This window comes from Lynx canadensis, chromosome E3, assembly GCF_007474595.2.
Source record: "Lynx canadensis isolate LIC74 chromosome E3, mLynCan4.pri.v2, whole genome shotgun sequence".
NCBI classification, from domain to species: domain Eukaryota; kingdom Metazoa; phylum Chordata; class Mammalia; order Carnivora; family Felidae; genus Lynx; species Lynx canadensis.
This window is the reverse complement of record NC_044318.1, coordinates 18,248,161-18,270,146: the sequence shown is the minus strand read 5'-3', so window position 1 is coordinate 18,270,146 and position 21,986 is coordinate 18,248,161. Positions and strand designations below refer to the sequence as shown.

At 48.3% G+C, this 21,986-nt stretch overlaps 1 protein-coding gene across 1 annotated transcript in view; it reads right to left on the bottom strand.

Annotated features, from left to right (window-relative positions):
• Positions 1-944: 944 nt before the first annotated feature.
• The window catches only part of HS3ST2 (heparan sulfate-glucosamine 3-sulfotransferase 2), a 92,981-nt gene continuing 71,939 nt past the window's right edge, over positions 945-21,986 (bottom strand). Inside the window, exon 2 of the mRNA XM_030301500.1 lies at positions 945-2,326. Coding sequence (XP_030157360.1) covers positions 1,708-2,326 — 619 coding nt within the window. The 3' untranslated portion in view covers positions 945-1,707. The remainder of the gene's footprint in view (positions 2,327-21,986) is intronic.

Genomic DNA, 21,986 nt, shown 5'->3' with positions numbered 1-21,986 from the left:
CTAATCTAGTGTGATAAAAGCTGTAATTGAGACGTGTGCAAACTACCAAGTGAACACAGAAGAGTGAGCAGATAACTTGGTTGGGGAAGGCTTCACGGATATCAAGCAGGTGACACTTGAGTGAAGTCTTATGGAAGCTTCCATTAGCTGGAGACATGGGGTAGGGATAGAGGTTAGGGAGAGGAAGTATTCCAGGCAAAGGCTTAAGAGAGTTAAGAAAGACTGAAGAGAGTTAAGAAAAGGCACGGAGTTCTGAGAGTTGGAACAGAGCGAGAGGGTAGAGAAGGGGATGATGCAGAAACTATAGTTGCGGTTGTCTTGGGCCCCATGCTGGAGGATTTGAGCTTTATTCTGAGGTCCCAGTACACACCCAAGGCAGGGTTGGGAACTCACACGCCAACAGGGGCCAGGCAGAGCATGTCCATCAGTGAGGTGGGCCACGTGGGGATTGAAGCTTGGGGAGCACAGGCTTCATCCAAAGGCGGCAACCGACTGTTGCCAAGTTCCCGTTAAAAAATAAATGGAAGTCCCTATTTTTATATGAACACTCCCAAGTTTCAAATGTTGGAGATTGTTCCAAAATATCATGCTGGCCAAGTAAAAACATCTGACATCCCATCAGTCCCTGGGCTTCTAGTTTGGCACTTCAGATATAAAGCTTAAGCAGAGAGCTACAGACTTCTGTTTCAGAAAGAGACTGCACAGGTCTCCACATGATGTTTCTGCAGCAGCCTCTGCCAGCAAGAACCTTCTCTCCCCATTCCCCATCTTTACGCCCTTGCTTCTTGTCCACGTGGTTTGTGCATCCCTCGCTGCCCTCCCGGAGCGTGCCCGCCCCCCGCCCCTCTCCGGGACCCTCCTCAGCACTGACCCCTCATCTTACACAGGAGGAGCCGAATGAATGAGCTGTGCTCCAGGCCTGGCTTACAGAGAAGAGCCCAGCATTAAGGACACCAGAGAGCCATATTTATTTCACATGGACAAGCATGATTCCTTCGCATGCTGAACATGAAAGCTCGCGTGAGGCAAGTACCCGTAACAGCAGAATTAATGTGCTTTTGTCCATGGGGAGCAGGGTGGGTCACAAAGTGGTTTTTCAAAGACAGTTACCCTTCAAGCAGAGTGGAGACCACAGGCTTTGAAATCTCTGGTTTATTTCATCATCAGAGGGTCTGTCTCCTAGGAGTGGCCAGGGAGTGCTTCGGGCTCTGCAATGTCTCGATGAGCGGCTAAGGTCAGGAGGAAGAGGATGGTCTCCTATCCCACCCCCCAGGGAGGCTAGGGAGAGTGAAGCTCAGAGGGGAGGTACATGCCACTAGGAATTAGCAAGCCCCCTCCGGGGTGGACAGTGACAGGGGCAGACTGCTGTGTCTGCAGCAACAGAACCATCACCACTTACAGGATCTATCATAATCAGAAGATCTGCTCTTAAAGCAGTTTCCCAAGGCCTCTCGTGGGCGGAAGGGAAATGGTTCGGGATGGACTGGCCATGCCAGAAGCAGGTCAGCTTTGCCTAGACAGACTGGGGAGAGCTAGTGGCAGGGACCCCCCGGTCTCGTGGCCTTAGCTGGGCTTCCCAGTTCCAGGATGACAGAACCCGAGCTGGGAGAGGGGGCTGGAGCGTGGGTCTGCCGGGGGCCGAGGCTCACAGGCTGGATGGGCAAACCCCACGGAGGAGACGAGGAGGAGCCCTTGCTTGTCGGTGGCTCACTCCCACCTGAAGTCCTGTCCAACAGTTTCATAAAATTTAATATTATAAGGTCTATAAAATTCCCGCAGCTGGTCTATCACTTCAGGGTCGATCTGTACATGAGTTCTGCCTTTCGATTTGCCCAGGCACCGAGGCAGGAGGCTCGATTCTGTTTTTCTCAAGCAAGGGAAGCCTTTGGTCTTGTTGAAGTAGAAGTGCTTGTCCGTGATGAACCTCTTGATGCCCAGAAAGTCCTGGACCCGGCCCATCTCGCCGGCCGGGTCGGTGATGAGGCGCTCGCCGCTGACGAAGTGGATCTGAGCCAGGGGGAAGTACCGCAGCCAGCTCTCCAGATGCAGCACATACATGCCAATGCGGATGGCGTTCCACGACACGTCCACCTGGCCCAGCGTGCGGTTGCGGAACGAGAGGCCCTCGAAGGTGGGGATGTCCGGCTTCTTGGAGAGCGTCTGCGTGTAATCCGAGATGGCGCGGGTCACCGGGTTCCGCACGACCACGATCAGCTTGGTGTCTCGGGACATGTTGAAGATGCGTCGGGGGGCCTCCTGGGTGACGAAGTAGCTGGGCGTCTTCTCCAGAGTGATCTGGCTCTCGAGGGTCCGGGGCATCAGGCTCCTGTGGGGCGGAAGCAGCGCAGGGTCAGATCATTTCCCCACACCCTGCTCCCTCGTGGAGGGCCCCCGCCCCCCGACCTCGGTGACACTGGAGGTCCACCTGCATTCACCTGGTAAGGAACCCACTTTAAGAACTAGTCTTTCAGCGGGCTTGGCGTTTACAATAGTATACCACGGCCTATAATCGCTACGCTGTATTAGATCTCCGGTGAGGGACCCACTTCAACTCATGCTGGTTGTTTAAAAAATTCTTTAACAGGTTTGCTTTCAGAGAGGAAACCACCTAAATGTTCGTCAGTATGGGTTAAATAAATGATAGAACAGCCAGTTAATAGAATCAGGTGGATCTGTGTGTACAAATAGGGAATGAGTTCCAAGGTACGGTGTTAAATAGGCAAGATATATACAGCACGTTCACCTCAGGAAGGATACACAAGAAACAATAAAAACGTTTGTTTCTGGGGGGAGTCTTGAGGTGGGGGCAGAGTGAGAAGGTGAGGGATAAGTGTTTTTTTTTTTTTTAAGTAGGCTTCACCCCAGTGGAAAGCCCTACAGTATAGGGCTTGAACTCATGACCCTGAGATCAAGATCTAACCTGAGATCAAGAGGTGGACACCTGACTGACTGAGTCCCCAGGTGCCCCAAGAATTACTTTTTGTCTAAAAAGCAATTTTTATTTTTTGTATTTGTATTTTATGCTACTTGAAAATTTTAATGTCGTTTATTACATATTCAAAAATATATTTAGTAGGAAGCTACTAAATATTATTCCGGTGAAAGATAGTTCTCCAAATATATTAAGAAAACCTTTTTGGGGCAAGTCTGGTATGAATAACAAGTGTTTTAGAAATGCCTTCTGATGTCTTTTTCTGCTGGAACACATCTGAAATACGTCCTCGGTATAAGCCTGAAATAGCACGGAACTCCAGTCCTGTCGTGCCCTCAGCAGGAAGTCAGGTGATGCGACCTCTTGCTCCCTTACTTTTTAATTTCCTGGTTGTGCTTAAGACTTTAAGGGATGATGGTGGGAAGCTCTGAAGTCTCCTTCCCAGATGTGTCTCCTTCAAGCCTTGCTGGAGGGGAACACCCTTGGCTCCCAGTTTCTACTTCTTTCTGAAGGTCGTGTTTTGCACATTAGACCACCCAAAGAGTTTTTTTAAAAATGCAGATGTCTGGGACCCGTCTTAGATGAACTAATGAGAAATTTATGGGGTGGGTACTTTTCAAAAGCTCTTCAGATAGTTCCAGTGTGGAGGCAGAGTTGAGAACCACCACATCTTTTCCCCACCGTGACTCACCAACCCTCAAAGCATTCATCATCTTCACCTTCCTCTGGCTCACACACTCCTAGTTCCTGGTCTTCTTCCCAGGTCCCATCACCATCTCCATCCAATCACCCAGCTTCCCAGTTCTTTAACCCAAGTCTCCATTTTTCTCCTTCTGTTTGGCAGCTCCTCCTCATGGCCATACCTTGGGTCTTGTCATTGGAATTGACCTAGTTCTGAAATGGTTCTCTCTGAAATTCCACTCTAGTACCATGGGATGGGCCAAATGGTGACCCTCTGAAAGACATGTCCACTCAGAACCTCCGAATGTGACCTTATTTTTGGAAAAAGAGTCTTTGCAGATAGAAGTTAGTTAGGGATCTCGAGATGAGGCCATCCTGAATCCGGTGGGCCCTAATCCAATGAGCAGTAAGTAGCCTTACAAGAGACAAGCAGGGGTGAAGAGAGAAGGTAAAGATGAAAGCAGAGTGCGGAGTGATATACGTACAAGCTGAGAAATGCCAAGGATTCTGGCAACCACCACAAGCTAGTCGTTTTAAACCACCCCGTCTGTGGTCATGTGTTATGGCAGCCACAGGAAACTAATACAGGCTCTACCCTTATTTCTTCCTACCTTTATTTAACACAGTCTCAAACTCACTATACCTGATCTTGAAATTCATCTGACTCTCTCTGATTTCATGTTCCCCCATGCCTGCTCTGGACCCATGAATAACTTGCAATAGCGTCACGGTCATGAGCATCCTCCTCCTCGTCCACTTCCTTGTACTGTGTGTTCTCCCGTCGCTAGCAATGTGTCCTTCCAACCTTTCATTCTCTCCCATTCTGTCCTGGGGATGACAAACAGCAGCAAAGGAAACCAGTGACCCTGACAACTGGATCCTTGATATGCTTATGAATTCTAGCTTTAGTTGAACTCTCAAACACTGCTCATTTTTTATATTTACCTCTCAAGTTCGTCAAAGTGCTCTACCTTCTCACCATGAGCTCCCAACTCTACGCCTGTTCCTCCGCATCAACACACAGCTAGTCTCCACCACTTACACATCAGCTCCTTCAACCTTCCTCTCGTCCACCTTCAGACTGTTATCTGCACCCATCCTGCGCCCCTCCCGCTGGTCTTGGAGGACAAGGTGGCCTCCCCTGTCCACCTGTGCTCCTAGATCTTTGCCCCTGGTGCTTTCCCCGCAAACCTGCACATTACCCCCGGAACCTTCAAATTCACCAGGTACCTGACGGGCTGACACAACTGGTATCTCGTTTCCAGGTTCAAGGGCCATAACGGACCCTTGTGAGTTGGAAGTTTGAGATTTATCAACAGGGAGTAGGCCATTCGTTTTTAACAACAGGATATCGTCATTAGCAAACAATCACAAGTACACATGACTAGAATTCTTTGGCTGGATTTTCTTAGAAACGTGGCTGTATTATATTATGACCTGACCCACACTGTAAATAGGTGTTGGCCTTAAGGACAAAAGCAGATGACATTATATAGATGTGACTGCATTTATTTGTAAAACTTTTTAAAAATATTTATTTTTGAGTGAGAGAGAGCGTGAGGGGAAGAGGGCAGATAGGGAGACACAGAATCCGATACAGGCTCCAGACTCTGAGCTGACAGCACAGAGCCTGATGCGGGGCTTGAACTCACGAACCGTGAGATCATGACCTGAGCCAAAGTCGGACGCTTAACTGACTGAGCCACCCAGGTGCCCCGTGATGGTGCATTTAAAGTTAAGGACTTTCCAGGGGCACCTGGGTGGCGCAGTCAGTTAAATGTCTGACTTCGGCTCACGGTTCGTGAGTTCATGCCCCGTATCGGGCTCTGTGCTGTCAGCTCAGAGTCTGGAGCCTGCTTCAGATTCTGTGTCTCCCTCTCTCTCTGACCCTCCCCTGCTCTCTCTTTCTCTCTCAAAAATAAATATTAAGGACTTTCCAAACCCTATGGGGGTTATTGATATAAAGGTTTTCTGCAACACCAAAAAGTTGACCTGACAAGCTACTAAACAGATTTCTTTGCATTACCCTTTAAGACACTAAAGGATACCTGAGAGAGGAAGCGCAGGTACGGCATTTCCCAAGCTTATCTAAGGATACTTTTGCCAGGAACACCAGCGACTGTCTCTCTCTGTTACCAGTTTGGGAAATTCTGCCCAATTCCAGTGATCTCCGGAGAACCACATCATTCCCCCAGCTGTCCCCCAAACAGAAGCTCCACCTTGCCAATTCCTCACTGGCATATCGGCTGCAAAACCGAGTTACAAATACTAAGGAGGCACTCACACCAGACTGTAAACGGGATCACGCAGCCCTGATCACACCACGAGTCGCACGGCTCCTGTGCACTGCCATTTTCTCCATCCCTTACCTGTTTCTCCTGGGGTCGCTAGCGTCGAGTGCGGGGGGCCTGTGTGAGCATAATGTGCAAGAGACTCTACATGCCTCATTGCTCTTTGCACAGGCAGGTGTTGGGGGGCATCAGACTTTTCCTAGAGGCTCATGTTTCCTCCTCATGTCATTGTGTAAATTCTGCTTACCTGTTTCCGGCCGCTAAAAACAGCTGAACTTTTCTCTCTCAGCTTCGGCCTCCTTTCTTTACACTGTGGCTCTGCAAAAGTGACTGGAAGAACTAACACTCACAGTCTGGACTCACTCACCTCCCATCTGTTATTTTAACCTGCTCAGCGGCAATTTTCCTACATCTGGCAACAGCCCCCAGATTTCTCTTGGAGGAACTACCCCTCCTGCTTTGGATTAAAATCTTGGCAGGCCCGGGGGTGGGTGCGTGACTGGAGTTAAGACGATCAGTGCCAATTGTGTCATGAAGACTAAACACGTATCTTTCGGACTGGAAACCGTTGGGCTGAATCCTCCAACCAGGCACGGGAGCCTGGAAGCCTCCTCACCAGCCTCTGCTTCCAAGTCCCTGTGGCCGTCTTCACGCTCACCCCGTCCGAGACCCGGTGCTTCCGCTTTCTTCCGTGCCCTGTGAGTCCCTACATGTCCTTCCGATAAAGGATTACTAGTTGAAGTCAGTGAGAGTTGGTTTCTGGTGCTGGCGCCCTGAGAATGCAAATCTTATCTTTTACAACCCGGCTTCCTCTCTGTGGAGGCCACGCTCCCCTAAACTCCATGAGGGCAGGGAGCCATTCTGGATCTTCCCAAGGGTCTAACTCGCACTCCCCCGACTCCCCGCGATCTCCCAGGCCGACCTCACTCCTCCCCCGGCCTTTAACCACCACCGAGGAGCTGCTGACTCACAGGTCTGTAACTGCCGATCCAACTCGCCCATGCTCCAGACTGGGACGCCCAACCCTCTGCAGACTGGACACCTCACCTCAACAACGGAACTCCCCATTTTCCTCCCCAAACTCACTTCTCTCTTTTGCCCGTCCTTGCAGATGATGTCACCGTGAATCCATTCACAAAGCAGAAAACCTTCACAGTCATTCTTGACTCCTTCTCGCATCTAATGTTCTTCGTTCCGGAAAGTTCTCAAGTAGGCCCTGCCTCTCCCAGCCCGCTCACACAGCCTCAGGCTCTTGTCATATATTTCTGCCTGACCTCCAAGCTTCCACTCTCTCTTCCCTTTCAGTCTGTTCCACATCTTGTGTCCACCAGGGAAATCTCTCTAAAGCAAATCCAATCGTATCAATGACCAACTCTTCTTTTGAATAAAGCCCGTATTCCTTGACTTGGTACTTAAGGCCACTGCCTTGCCTTTCTAGAATTAATCTCTTGCCACGTCCTGGCAACCCAATGCTCATGTCATGCTGAATACAAGATCCACTCCCCAGAGCACGCCATGTGCTTTTGCAACTTGCTGAGTTTTTTGTTTTTAAGACTCTGGATCATCTTTCTTTGTCTCTCTCACTCTAGTGAACACTGACTCATCTCTCCAAGCCCGAACCAAAAGTCACACCCTCTGTGAACCCTTTCTTGTAATTTCATGACATTTGGTGCATCCAACTGCCAGCACCCTCATCCCATTGTGCAGAACTTAGCAGATATGCATTCACTTATATCACCACATTGTCAGCAACTTGGGCATGTTTCTCATTTGTTTTTGCCTTCCTAGCACAATACCCAGCAAATCACAGGTGCTCAGTAAATGGGTCAAAGATCCAGTGTCAAAGGCAAGTGCCTACTGAGAGGTCATCTTGAGTCCTCACAAGTTACCAGTGTTAGTTCAGGAAGCACAGCCTTTTCTGGGCATTCTGGCCTTGGGCAGAGGACAGTTTCAGTAGACAGTCCTGGGGAGGGGGGATCACGGTGCCATTTTCAAGATTTTATCAAGGCCACAGGCACTCAGGCACAGAGACTGAGGGAGCTCCAGGCTCTGCTTCAACCTAACCTCCATATCTAAGAAGGTGAAATGAGATGTAAGAAGGAACACATCTTGTGCCCTTTCTGGTTTGCTACCTACACCCCGTCCTTCGTCCCGGACTCCCACGGTGATGGGTGAGAACCCGGCTGTGGTCAGTCTGCAGTGAGGCTAGGGGCGTGGGGGGTAAAGTCATGCTGCCCACTGGGACCTCCTGTAGGGTTTTTGGAGATATTTAAACGGCCAGACCCCACACCAGACTATTTAAATCAGAAACTCTGGAAGTGGCCCTGGACTCCTGCAATTTGAAAGCCCTCCAGATGATCCCAGTGGCTCACCAGGGCCAAGAACCACTGTTGCTTTAGCCACTTAGCCTTGAATACAGTTGTTCATGAGTATCAACTGGGGTGCACATTACAGAAAAAAAGTCTGAGGCCCCTCCCCTGTACATTCTGTTTCAGTGGGTTCCCCATGATTCTTACCATCAGAAAAGTTTGGGAAGTGCAGCCTTATTAAAATGGGCTCTCACAAGTAATGTGATTATGCTCATTACTCTCTAATATATGTTTACTTGTATGTTTAGGCCTCTGCCCATCCCCACCCCTAACCACTATTCTCTTGTAAGTTCTAAGAGAATCGGGTTGATGTCAGTCTTGTTCCCTACTCTCAGCACCAAGAAGACTGGCAGGTGGTAGGGGGTACAGAAAAACAGAAAGTCAGGGCTTTAATCCGGGAAGAGTGAGGAAGAAGCCATTTGTAAGTGCCACTGGAGACGTGGGCCTCTTCCCCATGCAGACAAAGTCTGTACTCTTACCTACTTCCTGAGGGAAAATCACAGACTTCCTGAGGACCCTACCAAAGAAAAAGAAAAAAACATCTAACTCTCTTGGCAGCTTGAGGCTGGAAAGGGTTTTTTTTTGTTTTGTTTGTTTTTTTTACACCTACCCCGTGGGGCAGAGACCACTCCCTGGGCCCCCACTGTCCACACAAGAGACATCCTATGCGTGTCCGCACACGGGAGCCTCAGCAGGGCCTCCCTGGGAACTTGGAGTACGAGCACACCTCTGATGATTACCGAGAGGATTCTCTGGAAGATTTCATTTTCTACTAAATCTATGCACTCCATGTATGTGTTCTGGAAGCCTGGCTGCCTGGGGGACTTGGGTGATTTATTAGCTCCTAACTGGGCAACAGGCTCCTTGAAAATCATTGCAGTCTCCAGGGGGATAATTAAGAGTGGAAGAGGAGGAAAAAGGCTTTATTGCAGGAAACCGGTTCTTAAAACAAAACCTGCCAACCCCCCGTGTGCTGAGCCCAGCGCAGGCACAGCACCTGTGGCCGTTTCTCCTCATCTGGTTGAGAAGAAAAATGACCACTTCCTTCCAGGTCCATGGCCCTGAATCCTCACACTTAGGTGACCCTGGAGCAAAACATGAAGTCCCAGCTTGAACTCCATCAACCATTCTTCACTGCTCACAGGATAAAGGCCTTGACAGGATTTCTGTGGCTCTTCTTAATCTGGCCCATGGCCACCTGGGCGGCCAGCGTGGTCTATTCAAGGCTCTCCCCACAAGACTCTATTTCGTGCTAAGGGACCTTTTACACATCGTATCCTTTGGACGACGTCCCCTGCAGCCTGTTGGGCGAAACTTCAGCTCTCAACTCATCACCTCCACCAGGGAGCCTTCCAGGCCCCCCTTCTTTTCCCCTTCCTGGAAAACTTAGGCATTTGCTACACTTGTGATTTTGTGGTGTATCCACTACGGATACATGATCTGTGTCTATCAGAGCCCTAGAGTGTAAGGTCATGGAAGGCAGACATCATGACTGTCACGTCTCTACATCGACAATGCTTATCCTACACCTGGTATACACTCATGTATTCAAGCATTATTAGGCACCTACTGTATGCAAGAGATACAAAGATAAGCAAGCCTCTGTCCTCTGGGAGTTAACACAGCCTTGTAGAAACAGGGGTGGGGGGAGGGTCCTCATTTCCCAGTGGGAGGGCTCCTACCTGAACTTGGCTCCCTACGAGGGCTGTGGGGGAGGGGGCGCAGGGAGGAGGGTTTCTTTTCTCTGGCAAGAGGGCCTATGCCCGAACCCACTTTTTCCTATAGGCCATCAAGGTGCTGGGCAGTGGGCTTTCCCAGATAACTCCTGGGAGCAGCTGGCATCTCCTGTAAACAGCAGCCTGCCTGGTGTCCCAGTAGTGTGATTACCCCCCACCTGGCAGGGCTGTTCCCCCATAAGAAGAGAAGTTGATGGAGGTGTGGGGGCAAAGTCCCTTCCCTGGAGCATAAACCCAGTCTAGCCAGGCCCTGGCACATCTCTCAGTGTGACGGTCAGAAAACAGTAACCCCACACTTGCCTCTTCTACTGAGACCCTTGGTGTGCAAGTTTCCCCAGTAAAGCCTATTCTTTCTTCCACACCTCGTGCATTGGGGAATTTGTCCCGGGTCCCGCCATGTGACAGACCAGAAAAGGACCCTCCTTATGTGATACACAGAGATGTTCACGGGGCAGTGGGCTACTCTAGGGGCTGGTTGTGACTATGGGATTTGGAGTCAAAGAGCCCTGAGTTTGAGTCCTGTCCCTTGCTACCCACAGAAATGGGGGTACAGCTTATTTCTCCGAGCATATAATGTGCTCCAGGCTCATCCACGCTGTGACAAGCGGCAGGGTTTCTTTCCTTTTATATGGTTGAGGGGAATAAGTCTGACACGGAAAGACAAATACCATATGATTCCCTATGTAGAACTTAGAGAACCAGAGAGTAGAACGGTGGATGCCAGGGGAGGAGGGAGGGTGCAAGGGGGAGACGTTAGTGAAAGGGTACACACTTCCAGTTAGAAGATGAATTAAGTCCCGGGGATCTAATTACAGCATGGTGACTCCAGTTAACAATACTCTATTGTACACTTGAAATTTGCCAAGAGAGTAGATCTTAAGTCTCAGTGCACAGACACACACATGCGTGCACACGCTGGGCAACTACATGAGGTGATGGATATGTTAATTAACTTGATTGTGGTGATCATTTCACAACGTACACATGTATGAAATCCTCGCATTCTGTATCTTTTTAAAAAAATAAGGCAACAAGGGGCGCCTGGGTGGCTCAGTAAGTTAAGCCTCTGACTTTGGCTCAGGTCATGATCTCACAGTTCGTGAGTTCGAGACCCACAATGGGCTCTGTGCTGACAGCTCGGAGCTTGGAGTCTGCTTCAGATTCTGTGTCTCCCTCTCTCTCTGCCCCTTCCCCACTCATACTCTTTCTCTCAAAGATAAACATTAAAATACAAAAGAAGGCAACACACATTGGCTGTCCATATGGTCTGCTTATGACTTTTTCCTTCAGATTCACATGCTGAAGCCCTAACCCCAGCCCCCCAATGTGATGGTCTCTGGAAGTGGGGTCTGTGGGAGGTAAGGAGGTCATGAGAGTGGAGTTCTCACAAATGGGCTTAGTGCTGTTATGAGGAGAGAAACAAGAAAGAGGATCTCTTCCCACTCCCATAATATGTAAGGATCCAGCAAGAAGGCGGCCGTCTGCAAACCAGAAAGAGAACTCTCACCAGGAACCAAATTGGCCGGCATTCTGATCTTGGACTTCTAGCTTCCATAATGGAGAGAAGTAAACAAATGCCTGTTGCTGAAGCCCCCCTACCCCTCCACGGTGGTGTTGTCACAGCAGCCCAAGCTGACAGAGACGCGGCCACTGACGCCCTGGACATAAGCTAGCGCCTGCTGCACAGTGGCCGGGGGGCCCAAGCGGTTCTCGGCTCTACGGGAAAACTGCCTCCCTCCGTCTATACGTGAACTCCAAGAGGCCGCCACCCTCACTATTCCTGCTTGCGGGCAGAGGAAACTGGGGCACCGAGAACCAACGTCATCGCCAAAGCAACAGCAAGTTGCAGAATCTGGATTCAAGTGTGACTCTAACACTAGAAGAAAACGTGAGAACATAAAATTCATCTTGGCACAAGGACAGCCTTTCTAAGCATGAGACAAAAATCATGAAGCAAGAAGCTGAGAAGTTAGACCTCGTGCAAAATGCAAGTCTCCGGGATGGGGGGAGAAACCCACCACAAATAAAATAGAAGGACAAGGACCCCCTGGAAAAATATTTGCAGCATGCGAGACAGGGAAACAATGGGATGACTTCATCTACATTGTTTCAAAGTTCTGGCAAATCAATCAGAAAAGGAGAACCAGCCGGTGGAAGGAAGGCCCACAGGTCACAAGAAGAGTTAATAATAAAAGAGCTCGAATTAAAATAAATACATGAAAAGATACTCTCCATCTCTCGCAATGTTAAATGCAAATTAAAACCATGATGAGGGGTACCTGGGTAGCTCAGTCGGTTGAGCCTCTGACTTTGGCTCAGGTCATGATCTCATGGCTGGTGGGTTCGAGCCCTGCATCGGGCTCTGTGCTGACAGCTCAGAGCCTGGAGCCTGCTTCTGATTCTGTGTCTCCCTCTCTCTCTGCCCCTCCCCCCCTCAGGCTAGGTTTCTCTCTCTCTCTCTCTCAAAAATAAACATTAAAAATTTTTCAAAAAAACCATGATGAGATATTACTCACTTTTAACACTGGAAAAATGTATTTTTAAAAAATGATAACAGTTACTGCTGGCAACGTGTTGAACTAACAAGTACTCTCCAATATCCGTAGGAGTGTTGATGGGTGTGGTCTTCAGGAGGGCAAGTAGAGGTTGCCTTGCCAAATGCAAAACTCACCCTTTATTTTTTTAGGCTTATTTGAAAGAGTGAGCGCGCACGCACACGAGCAGGGTAGAGGGAGAGAGAATCCCAAGCAGGTTCCGAGCTGTCAACGCAGAGCCTGATGCAGCACTCGAACCCTGAGCCGAAATCAAGAGTCGGATGATTAACAGACTGAGCCACCCAGGTGCCCTAAAATGCACCCTCCAATCCAGCAATTCCACTTCTGGAAATTTTCTTTACAGGCGGGTGAAGGCCTGTGTGCATGGATGTTTGCTGCAGCATCTGGGGCAGAGATGGGGAGACCTGACCAAAGACCCCTGCTCCTCCCCCCAGAGCAGAGCTGTTTCTAGAGGGCAGCTGCCCAGCCAAGGACCACATTTCCCAGCACCCAATGCATCTGCGAGGGGCGCTGCACCTGGTTCCTGCCGCGGACAGTGAGTAGAAACGCAGTGTGCGACCTTTAGCCAGGCTCTGTGCTGTGCTCACAAGGTAGATGCATCCCTCTCACTGTCCCTTCTGTCCACTAGCTGAGTGCGGGGAACTCCTGAGGTCCCAGAAGAGGGATGGACTGTAGTGCAGAATGGGACCTTATTTCCACCTTTCCCTTTCTGCTGCTCAGTGGGTTTTTCTTTGCCATAACCATGTGTTCTTTGTAGTTAAAAAAACCCCAAAACAACTAGCTAATTAAAAATGACGTTAAAAAGTCTCCATTGATACCACTTAGGAAGAAGATGGCCTGGAATGGTAGCGGTTTCGTGCGGCAGGCGGGGGGGAAGGAAGCGTGTTTGGAGGAGCCGAGGTGTGGGTGGGAAGCAAGGCTGTGGGAGGCCCAGAATGTTCAGCTCCGCTCTCAAGAGGGAGGAAGTGTGGCCTCGGTGTTGGATGAATGGTTTTTGCTGCTGCGTGTATAGCTCGGTAAGTTTCCAGGCAACTGGACCTCAATTTCTCAGGGACCATGTGTGGCCAGCCTGGCCTGACCGTGGGGACACTATCAGGGTGCCTTCTGGGGGTAACTCCAGATCCCCACCTTCTTTCTCAGTCTGGGCTTGGCTCCTTCCCTACACTTAAGCCCACCTTCCCTTCTCCTTGGGGGTGGGTCCCTCCAATCAGTGCTTTTCATACTTTGATGTGCATCCTCTGAGCCACCCGGGGGTCTTGCTGGAATGCACGTTCCGATCGGGGAAGGCTAGGGAGGGGGCCTGAGATTCTGCATTGCTGACCGGCTCTGCACTGAGGCTGACCTGCTGGTCCGTGGACCACAGTGTGGGTAGCAAGGTCTTACAGGAGTCATGGTGACACTGGCACAGGGGGCATCTCAGTGAACCTGCAATCAGTGGAATCAGCTAATTCTTTTTCTATTGATTTAGTTTTTTAATTTAAAAATTAAAAAAAAAAATTTAATTTTGAGAAACAGAGTGAGAGAGCAGTGAGGGGTGGAGAGAGAGGGGGACAGAGGATCTGAAGCAGCTCCACAGGGACAGCACAGAGCCCGACGCGGGGCTCGAACTTACGAAACACAAGATCACCACCTGAGCCGAAGGCAGACGCTTAACCGACCGAGTCACCCAGGCGCCCCTATTTATTTAGTTTTTATTGAGATATAACCGGCATGTAACATTGTATCAGCTTCAAGCGTGCCACGTGACTCGCCACAGGTATACGTTGCAAAACGATCGCCGCAATGAGTCCACTTAACATCCATCACTAACACACTGACAAAAATTTTCCCCCGATGAGACCTTCTATGGTCTGATCTCTTAGCCAGCTCTCAGATATACAGTATTAACTGCAGTTACGTGCTGTAGCGTCCCAGTCTTTTTGATTTTTGAAAAGCTAATCATCTATCCCTTCACCACCCCCCACCCCACCGCCACAGTCCTACGTATCTCCTTCTCTCCCCAAAGTTCTTGAAATAAAGCTCCACTTCGTCTCCTCACACTCGCCCCCAACTTGTCCCATCTGCCACCCACCCTGTGACCCCATGAGGCGGTGCTGAGTCCACCCCCAAGAGGCAATCCCAATTTTGTCCCGGTCTCGTCACATTTCTCTGTGGCATCGGAGGCGCCCACTCCCTATTTCGTGAGAAACGTGGTTTTTTTCTTGGCTTCGGGAACACTCTTTTGGTCTCCTCCGTACGTATTTCAGTTCTTTTCCCTCGGCTTACCATTTGCCTCCTCATGTCTCAGTCGATGACTCCACGGACCACCAGGCGCCCAGGCCACCCCCACATCTGATCCAGTCTCTTCTGACACCGGCCCCAGGCGCCTCAGGACCACACAGCTTGCTCATCCAAGCTCACAGCTGCAGGGAGCAGATCCGCCCTTCTCTCGAGCGAGGCGCTAGCTTCCAGTACCCCTTCTGAGCCAGCTCGCTCTCCTGTGACCCCGGCATCCAGGAAGCGGGACAGTACCTGGGGGCTACGCCAAGCGGTGCCAAGGCTACCAGTGATGGTACCGAGTGGTGGCTTAGGGGATCCTCACTCCCCTCGGTCTCTCACAGACAATCTTCGTGAAAAGACACGGGGAGGGGAGCACCGCCCGAGGGCGTCTGAAACCGGCACGGCAACTCCGCTAAGAGTGCGCCGGCCGTTCCGCCCCGCTCCTCTGGCCCGGCCACTCGCCCGCTCTGCACAGCGGCTGCTCCCGACCTTTCTCACTCCGTGCCAACCACCAAAGCCTGCCCTTTCCTGCCCCTCTTTGCAGACGAGCTTGCACATGGCTTTGCTCTCCTGCTGCCAAATGCATGAGGTTTTCCACAGTGACCAGCCCCAGGTTGAGGCTGGAGGTGGTCTGCCCAGGGGCTTTCTGCTGCCCCTGTCCCCACCTCCACCTCCCAGTGTTCCCTGCCTGCGGTGTCCATGGAGCCTCCACCCTGCTCCACCTGTGCCCGGATCCATTTTAAGGACCTTTCAGCCCCTACCAGCTCTGAATGCTTCCCAGGCATCTGCAAACTCCCAACCAATGATTGGATGAGTCAGTGAGGTTTGTTTTTGTTTTTGTTTTTTTTTAAACACCACGCTTTATAATCTACCACTCCAGCGTCCCGGGGCTCCTAAGTTTGGCAGGGAGAGTTGCCAGCCTGCCCCACTTCCTGCGGCGTAACATTGCCCCCTCGTGGGAGGTGAGCCAACGGCAGCTGTTGGAGTGAACCCCCTGCTGCCTCTCGGCAAGTCCCTGTTGCTCCCCTGGGAGGAATCAGCCCCGACAGGAGTCCTTTCCATTTTGTCTCCCACACGTGCAAGTGTCTCAGAATACATTAAGCTCCATGGCTGCAGAGGGTGAGCTGGGGCCGGCTTTCTGATCACGAGGGGGGTAAGGAAAGAAAGCAGTGGGCAGAGCGGCTGGCAATCAGCTGCTCAAATATCATCCAGACCCCTGATGTGCCCAACGCCACATGTATGATTAGTGAGTCATCAGTACTTCTGCAGGATCCAAGGCCTGCCCAAACCGTACCAACCCGGATTCTTGTCCAGGCTGTGGTGCTCAACGGTTCAGCCCTGCTTTTCAGATCTGGAAAGCACTCAGGATGCCCCACACGAGGCGCGGGCAGGCACTCCTAAAGCCCCAATCCTACCTCTTCCTCCCCTCAGCATCCGCCCGGGACACTTTCCCCTGGTCTTCCCATGGCTCGGTCCTTTTCATTCTCCCGTCCCTGTTCAAATGTCTCCACTCCCTAAACCCCATGGTTTCTTTCCCGCAGAGCTCTAAGCAGCATCTGTAATCACCTTGCTTATCTGTTTGTATATCTAATGCCTTTTTCCCCAGCTGGCCTGCAAACCCCATTGGTAAAGGGTGGTGTCGTCCTTGGTGACTGTGGTGTCTTTGGTCCCTGTCACCGTGCCATCCCATCACAGGCAGCCAGAAGAGAAGGACTCATGCTGATCGAATGGAGAACATGGGTAGGAATCAAAGCCCAAATCAAGAAGACCTAAACTCCTTAAGGAAATCTCAAGGATTTCTGTTCTAAAGAGCAGCTGGAGGTCTTGGGAAAAGGTTTCCCAAAGTGTAGTCACTTCTCACCTGTGGTGTGCAAGGGATTCGTGGGCGGAGCTTACATTTTTTTACAGGTATGTGTTTACTTTAATGTATGTTAGAAAACTGGAGGTAGGACATCACCTTTATTTCGCAGATTTCACTGCTGAGGATGAGGCTTAAATATGAGCCTTATATGAGGATGAGGCGGAAAATGTGAACTGATCTAAAGACGAATGTTAAGTAAGTGACAGTACAGATGGCACATGAACATGAAAAAAAGCTCATCTTTGAATGACTAGAGTTTGGGAACCTCTGGCTCAATGCAATGTTGGCAGGGCCAAAGGGAATCCAAGCCAGGGTAATGTGGAGATATACTCAGTCGACAAATAATTATGGAGCACCTACTGTTTGCTAGCCACGTGCCATTGTGCTGAGGCATGGCTCTAAGTAAAACAGGTGAAGCATGAAGCCTCTGGTCTGGTGGAAGAGATATGGACAAATAAATACAGAATTACTACACGGGGTGAAGGAAAAGGAATTGAGTGGCTAGACATCTGAGCAGAAGGTCAAGGGGTGAGCATAGGCTTGGATGAAAAGACACAGGATGGGAGGGAAAGACAACAGGTTAAGAAAAACTGGGTATGGGTGAGGTAAGACTGTCTTGCAGAGAAGCTAAAAATGCTTTAGTAAATGACACTTGGTAGCAGTCAAGAGCAGACCTAATGGGGGCGCCTGGGTGGCTCAGTTGGTTAAGTGTCTGACCACAGATTTTGACTCAGGTCACGATCTCACAGGTTCGTGAGTTCCAGCCCCGCATCGGATTCCTCGTGCTGACAGTGTGGAGCCTGCTTAGGATTCTCTCTCTCTGCCCCTCCTGTGCACACACTCTATCTTTTTCTCTCTCTCAAAATAAATAAATAAACTAAAAAAAGAGGCTGGGGGGGGGAGCAGACCTAGTGACACAGAAAATAAAAATCAGAGCACACTTGAGCTTGATCTTGAGCTTCTCAAGGAAGGGTCCACAGGATTGAACTGATGCGGGAGAAGGCAACATGGAAGGCAGAGTTGTCATAAGCAACACCCAGTCTGTGATGTTACTGAAGAGGAAACCTGAAACAAACTGGACAGAGCAACAGGCTGAGACTTCATTAAAGAGACATTTCTGGAGATAAAAGATGGCTATCCGGGCAGATCAAAAGCCCAGTTTAGTCTTAACGAGATAAAACCCACGTCTAGGAATGCACCCATCCACCCATCATCTATCTGTACAAACACACATCAGGCTAAACATTTTAAGTTACACAAAATTGCAAAAGTTCATGAAGTATTATAGGTACCCAAAATGGATAAAGCAAACAAAATGGGTTTTTTACAAATTCAAGCCAGACGAGGACCTTGCAGCAGCACTAAATGCTAGCAAAACACAGATTATCATCCAGAGAGTTTTTCAGGGGGAAGAAAAATTGTGACTCTCAGTACTTGGCCAATTTGCTTGTGAAGGCAAAAGCAAAGCATTACAAGATGTGCAACAGCTTGAAAAGCATTTCACCTTGCTCTCCAGAAAGTTCCTTGAAATGAAAGCAATGACCTAAGTCATGGTGAGAAAGAATTTGAGACTCGGGAGGTAGGGCATAAAAGGGCAACAATTGGGATCAAACAAGTGTGAATCCCAGATAACCAATAAATTTAGCTCCTGTTATCATGGTTTTTCTTTAAAAAATATAAACAATAATTTATACCTCCATAAAGTTAAAAATCAGTAGACTGACAAATCAAATCTAATATCCCAGATTAAATTAACCAAGAAGTTGGTGACAGAGGAAGGAGTGGGGGGAGCAGAATGGAAGGATATGAGGCTTTTTCCCAAAGGGCACTGCCTACTCACGTGCTGTATGAGAGCAGAGTAAAACGAACAAGTAAAAACAGGACATGGGCCTTCCAAAACATCAGAAAATAAGAAAGCAAAGCAAATGCAGCTCATATAACAAAAGAGATGGGAAAGGAAAGCCAGGGGGGGAAAAACCAGCCAAAACTGTAGAGCCAGATGACAGAAGTGTTCAAGTAGGAACACTTGCGTTACTATTAAAAATTACTGAAAATAGGCTAAACACCACAATTTTTTGAAATGACAACAACAAAGATTTCTCATTCTAAAATAAAACCTAGTCATATTCGTGTTTCAAGACCACCCCAGGACACAAGGACAGAAACGTTTTCTATGAAAATGGGAGAGGTTCAGATACATCAGGGAAATGCCAGTCTAAAGAGAGCCAGAGTCATGAAATTAGTACCAGGAAAAGCAGAATCCAAGCCAAAGACGTTAAATGAGACAAAGTGTGTCATTTAATGTCAATAATGGGCCCAAGTCCTAGTAGGACTGCTGCAGAACACGGTGAAGCAAGCACAGTGTTCATCTCCACTCCCTCTCGGGTCACCATTAAATTGATAACGAATGGATAAAAAATATAAAGTCCACATATTAAGGGAAGGGTGAGGACTTGGTGGCAGACAATGAATAGACATATTTTTGAAAAAAAATTTCTTAACATTCATTCATTTTTTTTTTTTTTTTAGAGAGGTTGGGGGGTGTGCAGAGAGAGAGGGAGACACAGGATCTGAAGCAGGCTCCAGGCTCTGAGCTGTCAGCACAGAGCCGGGTGTGGGGCTCGAACTCACGAACCATGAGATCATGACCTGAGCCGAACAAAGTCAGACACTTAACTGACTGAGGCACCCAGGCCCCGAGACATATTTTTGGAAGAAGGGAGGCTGAGCGTGAGGGGTATTGGAAGAGACAGCCAAAATGTAAGGCTGTGAGGTGGGGAGGGTGTCACTAATGAGAAGAAAGTGGATTCTTGCCATGGAATTTTCTGGATTTGGAGGCACCAAGAGCCTAGTGGGGCGAGAGGCACAGGCAAACATACAGTCGGTGTTAGAGGCGGTGTTAGAAGCAGCAGACACATTGCAGACCTCTTCCCCAGCCCTACAGCCAGGCCACTGCCCTGCTCCCGGAGGGGGCAAGATTATGCTTGGGAACCAGGAGCCAGCAGCCCCAGACGCTGGCACGGTGGAAGGGGGCGGGACACTGGCCAGAACGTGGGCAGGCAGGCCCATCTACCCCAGGCTGACAAGCGGAAGCTCCCTGACCAGTAGAGATTTCGAGTAGTATCTACCAAAGCATAATTTATTAAAAGAAAAGCTGTCACGTCCCATTGAGATCCATTATCATTACATTTAATACAAAATCATAATTCAGTGCAGAAATAGGTCAGAAGAAAAAATGATCATCTCAACAGATTCCAGAAAGGCGCTTAGTAAATTCAACATCCATTGCTAATCAAGAAAAAGATAATCTTCAGAAACCAGGAAGGCTGCCTCTTTAACATGAAAAAAGGACATCCACTAGCATATTGAAGGATGAAATCATACCAACATTGAGAGCCATGGGGCAGGTATGGCTCTAAGTACCTTCCCATGTATTATCTCATTTAAACCTCACCACAGTATCACCAGGTAGGTATTTGTATTAATCTTATTATTCATGTAAAGAAATTTGGCACAGAGAAGTAACCTGCCCAAAGACCCAAGGCACTGACTGGTGAAGCCAGGATATAAACCCAGGCATTTGAATCTAGTGACTCTGTGCTGGTGACCCACAGACTGTGAGTCTCATTAAAGTTAGGCAAGAGAAAGATGCCTGCTAACACAATTAATATTTAATATTGTTCTATAATTTATAGACAGTTCAATTAAAACGTTAATAAATGGAGAGATGGGAAGTCATAACGTTAGAAAGACATCCATTCTTCTCAAATTAATCTATAAATCAAATGTAATAGCAATCTAAATCCCAAGGGGATTTAAAAAATTGAATTTGACATTACAATTACCAAGTTTCTTTTGGATGAATAAATTAAAGATAAGAGCTAATGCATTGTGCTGGAAGGAAAAATCATGGGCAGGAAACTCAATGCCATACAGTATATATTATGAAGCTGTACTAATTAAAACAGTGTGGTTCTGGCTTGTGAATAGGCAAATGGATGAACAGAATCCAAAATCAGAAATAAGCAACGCAGTAAAGGTGGCATTTCAAGTCAGCTGGGAAATTACGGTTCATGGGAACACTGTGGGGGCAATCAGCGAATCGTCTGGGAAAAAATGGAATCAGGTTTCTTCATTTACACCTACACCAGGGTGAATTCAGGATCAATGAAGTAATTCAAAGGGAAAAAGAAAACAACGCTGTCAGGGATGAAAATATCAGTAATATGTAGGGGCGCCTGGGTGACTGAGTCGATTAAGTGTCCGACTCCTGGTTTTGGCTCAGGTCGTGATCTCATGGTTCACAAGATCAAGCCCTGCCATCAGGCTCTATGCTGGCAGCACAGAGCCTGCTTGGGATTCTTTCTCTCCCCCTCTCTCTCTCTGCCCCTCCTCTGCTCATCCTCTCTCTGTCAAAATAAATAAATAAACATTAAAAAAATCAGTAAATATGTGTATATTGAGAACTGGGAAGGCTTTATACCCATAATACCAAAGGAAGAAAGCAAAGAAAAAGACTTTAATATGACCACATAAAAATTTTAAGGTTTTGGGAGACAAAAAAAAGTCACCATAAGGGGAAATAAAATGCAAAGGAATAAATGTGTTCTGTATATAACAGATAAATATTTAATACCTTTAATAAATAGAGTTTTATAAATCAGTAAGGAAAACACCCTACTAGAAAACGGAGCAAAAGGCACAATTCCTGAAAGAAGACATAAAATTGGAGAAATATTAAAATTCATCAGGTATCAAAGAAATCCAAATTCAATCCAAAGAAGATAGCATTTTGACCTATCACAAAATTAAGAATTATTTAGTGTTAGCCACAGTGAGCAGAAATATGCATCTCGTACAATGCTAGGATTGCAAATAAGTTTAAATTTTATGGAAGGCACTCTTTAGAATTTATCTGATCAAAATGTTAAGATATTTACAGGCAGATATGTATTTTAAGGATGTGCAACATGGTATCATCTGTTTACAGTGGTAAAATGTAAAACTGGAAACACCCTAAATGTTATGCAATATTACGCTCGTTTAAATGATGGTATACGCGTTTAATGAAATGCTACGCTGTGATTATATATAATGTTTCAGAAAATAAGACATGGAGAAAAGACATGGAGCTGGTTTTAAAGTGGTAGGTAAGACAAAGAAGTTAGAAAATACTACATACACATGATAGCTGTCTCCCTGTGCGTGTGCCCGCATGCATACTGGGATATTAAAAGGAAGGGCACAGTTATTACCCCATGATATTCTGGTATTCTCTACTCCCAACTAAATGTAAAAATAC